This window comes from Sabethes cyaneus, chromosome 3, assembly GCF_943734655.1.
Source record: "Sabethes cyaneus chromosome 3, idSabCyanKW18_F2, whole genome shotgun sequence".
In the NCBI taxonomy this organism is placed as follows: domain Eukaryota; kingdom Metazoa; phylum Arthropoda; class Insecta; order Diptera; family Culicidae; genus Sabethes; species Sabethes cyaneus.
Window position 1 is genome coordinate 31,914,710 of NC_071355.1, and position 5,145 is coordinate 31,919,854.

Genomic DNA, 5,145 nt, shown 5'->3' on the forward strand with positions numbered 1-5,145 from the left:
TGACATTTTCATCGCTTTTTTGGAGTTTTTCGACGTTTTTCTGACGTATATGCGCTATCTTTTGTCGCCTTTTCTAACAAGAGCAAATAGAACATTAATACATAATATAGAACGATTTTTTTCTCACAATGTTGGGTACTCGTGGTTTTAACTAAATTAAACGTGGTTGTAATTAAATTAAACTTTCATTTTTTCCGTGAGATTTATGACAATCCGTAGATATGAGCACTTTTTTTCCTTGTTGGGGACCTTGGAGATATGAGCACGCAATATGTAGGTCCGTAAAAATTCTTAAATCTGTAGAACTAAGGATAAATCCGTAGATCTGGCATCACTGTTACCCATCTTTGAGATAGAAATTACCTAAGAGCCGCCGGGCCACCTAAGCCACCCTTACTGATACCTAAGAGTTTACCTGCGAGTTACCTTGGATTCAAGGTATAAAAGACTGAACGCAGAATACAATCGACAGTCTCTGCGAACTTGGCAAAGAAACAGATCGTTTTCGGCAAGGCAGCACCGGAACTTATTTTAACCTTCATATTTAGTTTATTTAGCGCTATCGCATATCGCTGAGTGTTTTCGCGCCGTTTTAGAACTTTAGTAGTCAATAAAAGTAGGCCTAATGAGTCGACCATCTGAAAGGTATGCTGGTGGATCAGCTGGCAGCTCATCCAGTCCGCCAGTTTCAGTGCAGGAGTTAGTAATCCGTGCACCGAAGGAATTGAATAAAAAGTACAACGTAATGCGTTTCACCGGGACACAAAACGTTGACTTCACTCAGTGGCGTTCGGTCAAGATGGAACGGGAGAACAATCTAAAGGCATTCAAGGGGCAGGAGGAATTGCCGAAATTTGGAGCTGGTTCCGAGTTCAACCATGAGGTACGGGAGGAGGCTCGCCGGAAGCGCTATGGAATTCAGGCCAAGAAATATCGGCCTGAGGAGCAACCGTGGATACTGGAGGAAGGTGGTAAAAAAGACGGAAAGAAGTTTCGTGGCGTCCGAGAAGGAGGCGTAGGAGATAATTCGGCCTACTATGTTTTTGTACAGGCTCCGGACGGAGCGATTGAAGCATATCCTTTACATGAGTGGTATAACTTTCAGCCTATTCAACGGTATAAAGCGCTAACGGCTGAGGAAGCGGAAGAAGAGTTTGGTAAGAGAAAGAAAGCACTGAACTACTTTTCGCTGATGCTACAAAAACGTCTGAAGGGCGATGATGACATCGAGGAAGATCAAGAAGAAGAAGAAGGTAAAAAAAGTGGTGGTTCAAAAGCGAAGATGTTAAAAATCAGTGATATGGACGAGTGGATCGATTCGGATGATGATATGAGTTCGTCGGATGAGGAAGAAAAGCCTAAGGTGGAAGACAGTGATGAAGAAGTAGATAAAAAGCCCAAAAAGAAAGTTTTGGCTGAAAGCAAGAAAAGAAAACGAGACGTAGATGAGGAAGCTTTAGAAGAATCGGACGATGGCGATGATGAGGGCCGAGAGCTTGATTATATTTCCGACTCATCGGAAAGTGAATCCGAACCGGAATCGAAAGCCAGCAACGAGCTGAAATCAGTTGCAGAGGAAGATGCCCTTCGCAAATTATTAACATCGGACGAAGATTCCGAAGATGAAGAAAAGAAATCTGAAGAAGAGGATGTATCTGAAAAAGAGGAAGAAAAGAAGTGCAAATCCTCTAAGGACAACGAAGATAACCATTCCAAGAAAAAGAAGAAAAATAAAAAAAAGAAGAAGTCTGATTACGTTAAAAAGGACTCGTCAAGTTCCAGCTCGGATTCGGATACCGATCCGGATGCCTACAATATCAGTTCAAAGCAAAGTTTCGGTTCGAATTTGTCCACCGCTAATAATTCTCAATCGGCTTCGTCAAGCACGCCCCTGCAGAACGGAATGAAACGGAAGTTAGCTGGATCGGAAGTGCCCTCGGCAGACCTCAACAACAACATGTCGGCGCCGGCCAAAAAGATCAAACTGGATTCGGCGATGGCTTTATCGCCCACATTTTCCGGCAACAGTAACAGCAGTGATTATGGTATAACGGAAAAAACGGTGAGGCGCTATTTGAAACGCAAACCGATGACTACCACGGAGCTACTCGCTAAGTTCAAAAGAAAGACAATTGGCGTTTCAAGTGAGAAGCTAATTGCAACGATGACTGCCGTCTTGAAAAAGATCAACCCCGTTAAGCAGACCATTGAGGGTAAGATGTATCTCAGCATTTAGGTTTATTTCTATTTTTAAGTAAAATTTCTCAATTATTATAACCGCACACCTTAACAGGTGTTTGTTTATTCACAATAAATAAATAAATTGAATCACATATTTGAACTTAATGGTATTAATTTTGCTATGAAAATCGATGACAAATCCCAGGTAGTAAATTTGAACACTACGCTTGCACTACTAGCACGTTTAACTAGCTGACCGCAAGAGAAAATAAGCCATGATAAGGGTAAATATCAGCTGGTTTGTGTTATCATCCTGTACCTCTTAAAGAATCCGGATAACTTTTTTTTGAGTTACGCCGTCGTTGTCTTACCCCTACAAGTGCATGTAGCTCGTGATTCATGCGCCTTCACCACTCTCCGTTTTTAGTTTAAATCCCACCAAATATCGCCCGTAGTACCTTCTGCTCGAACACAGTAAGGGAGCGTTTGTCCTCCGTGAGCAACATCACGGTTTCAAGTCGGCAGTTTCCCGTTTAAATACGCCGCTGGATTTTCTTACTAGTGTTGTTGTCCACGGACACCAGGGATCCCAAATACACGAGCTCATCTACCACTTCTAGTTCGTCGCCGTCGCCGAGATGCGCACGAACCACATCACTCGATCCAATGATAGCTCTGATCAGCCGCGTCAGTTTAGTCGGCATGTGCTGGTTTCGATCGACTGAATCATATGTTGCTTTGAAATCAATAATGATGTGATGCCTGGGTACGTTCTACTCCCGATAGAGCAGCAAGATCTGACGGATGGTAAAAATCTGATCGGTAGTTGCGCGCGGCCCCATGACGGCCGCCTAGTAATTTTATACAAAACCCTGTGCTATCGGTGACAGCCGGCGTAACAATATCTGGGAGAGTACATTGTAGGCGGCGTTTACAAGCTCTTGGCATAAGATACCGAGGCCTGGTCCGACCAAAGGATTCTCCTTCGCGTGATACTTCTGGATGAAAATGGAAGCTTTTGGCAGACATTCCGTACTATACATTGGACATTCCTTTCTCGCTGGTTGTAAAATGGACAGAACGACCTTTTTCGGGAACATGAAGTGGGAGATATATTTGACGTCATATTTTAACTCCTTGGTGGAGGGCTCCGTAGCCACGTTACTTCATGCTGAGTGCTATATTACCCCCATGCAACCTCTAAACAGCGCAAAAGTCACTCGTATAGTTTAGGTGTACTGGTCAGAGGAACGCATTGAGTTCTCGCCAAGGACAGCTATAATATGGGATAGTACTGTACGGCGGGAGAAACGAATGGATAAAGTAAGGCAAGCTTTGAAGGAAGGGCAAACACAACGGTAGTCTTTCTAATAGACGGAGCGATACAACTCAAGGTGTTTAAAGTATCCAAACAGAGTAGAACAAGAGGTGAAGGTGAAAAAACTGATAATAAGGTAATGAACGGTCATTGAAGCAACGCCTACTATACTCGTAGATCGCTCCTCTTTATCCAAGCTGGGGGATCGCGGATTGAACCAAGCTATAGAGGGAGCCAATTATAACTGGACTCAAACCCAGTTTTTTACCCAGACCCTGGGGATGTTTTCAATGCTACTTTTTGAAATAAGTTTATTGAGGTTTGCGTTGCACAATTTTTAGCACGATATGAATTCTATACTTTTTGCCTGTACATGTACATCCATATTAGTAGATAAAATATTTCGGAACTTTTAGTGAAACAATTTTTCATATTCTAGCGGGAACTCGTCATGCGGAAACTTCACACTTCACTATACGAAATTTTTTCGCCTATCATGTACAGTCAGCAATCGAGAAAAAATCGAAAGGAAGGGGGGTAATAGGTAGCTACGCTTAACAATTTGTCGTTGTGAATCCTACCTTTTGTCCAATGCTGGAAGGTGCATGGGTCGAACCAAGTTATAATCATATATTAGAACCGGATTTGAACCCACAACACCCACCAGGACGTGTGGCTCGCTGGTTCCCGTGTACCTTTGAACCATAGAGATGCTGGACAAAAGGAGACTGCGCAACCTCCCTTATTAATGTAGCGACGTATCTGGTTTGTGGGTTATTTTTAGACATACAAATTGTGCCTCTTCCTCCGTCAACTGTAGAAACCACCGACCGAGAAGTTTAAATCTAACTTGTTTTTACTTTCAGGACGACGACTTTCAAGGTCAAATACTAAAAAACACGAGTTTGGTCAATGACAAAAGTGTCAAAATAAAAAAGTCGATGGAAACCGCAAAATCCGATGAAAAAGCGACAAAAACTTCAAAAGCAGACTTCAAAAAATGACGAACACACGACGAAAAAATACGTTGAAATGGCAAAAAGCCAATGAAAAGATGACAGATATATAGCAGAGAGGACAGAAAGATGCCCAGCACCGGAAGCCCAAAAACTTTATAAACTATTTATAATGGCCTAAGATGACGAATGACTGTAAATAGAAGATTCGATGAAGAGACGGTAAAACAGGGACAAAAAGCAACATGATAAGAAACTATTAAAAAGCTTTTAAAATGTGATCAAACACGCAAAAAAGACGTCGAAAGGATGGCGAATAGATGACCGAGAAACGACGAAAAGAGAGAGTTTTGTTGTTAGCAAACAGGATGACGAAAAAATGGCAGAAATAGACGAAAAGAAAACAAATAAACGGCGATACGTAGACAGTAAGAAAAAACGCAGAAAAGGCGACAAAATGGTGCCAAAACAGCAACATAGGTACCGATGGAAAAACGCCGAAAAAATCAACGAAAAATGCCAAAAATTGAGCTCCAAAACTAAGGTCGAACAGTGGCGGAAAAAACTAAGGAGGAACGGACGGAAATATTAAAAGACTAAAGTTTTTGGAGCGTCTCAGTAGAATACGAAAGCTGAAATTAAATAAAAATAAAATTATTTCAATTAAATTCTACTACTTTACTACTACTA

The 5,145-nt window shown here is 41.8% G+C and overlaps 1 protein-coding gene across 1 annotated transcript; it reads left to right on the forward strand.

Annotated features, from left to right (window-relative positions):
* Positions 1–625: 625 nt before the first annotated feature.
* LOC128743599 (general transcription factor IIF subunit 1-like) lies at positions 626–2,236 on the forward strand. The gene has a single exon (XM_053840203.1). It carries the CDS (start codon positions 626–628, stop codon positions 2,234–2,236), a length of 1,611 nt encoding a protein of 536 aa, XP_053696178.1.
* Positions 2,237–5,145: the final 2,909 nt, after the last annotated feature.

Coding starts and splice junctions, on each gene's coding strand:
- LOC128743599 (XM_053840203.1), top strand. CDS start 626: ATGAGTCGACCATCTGAAAGGTATGCTGGTGGATCAGCTGGCAGCTCA.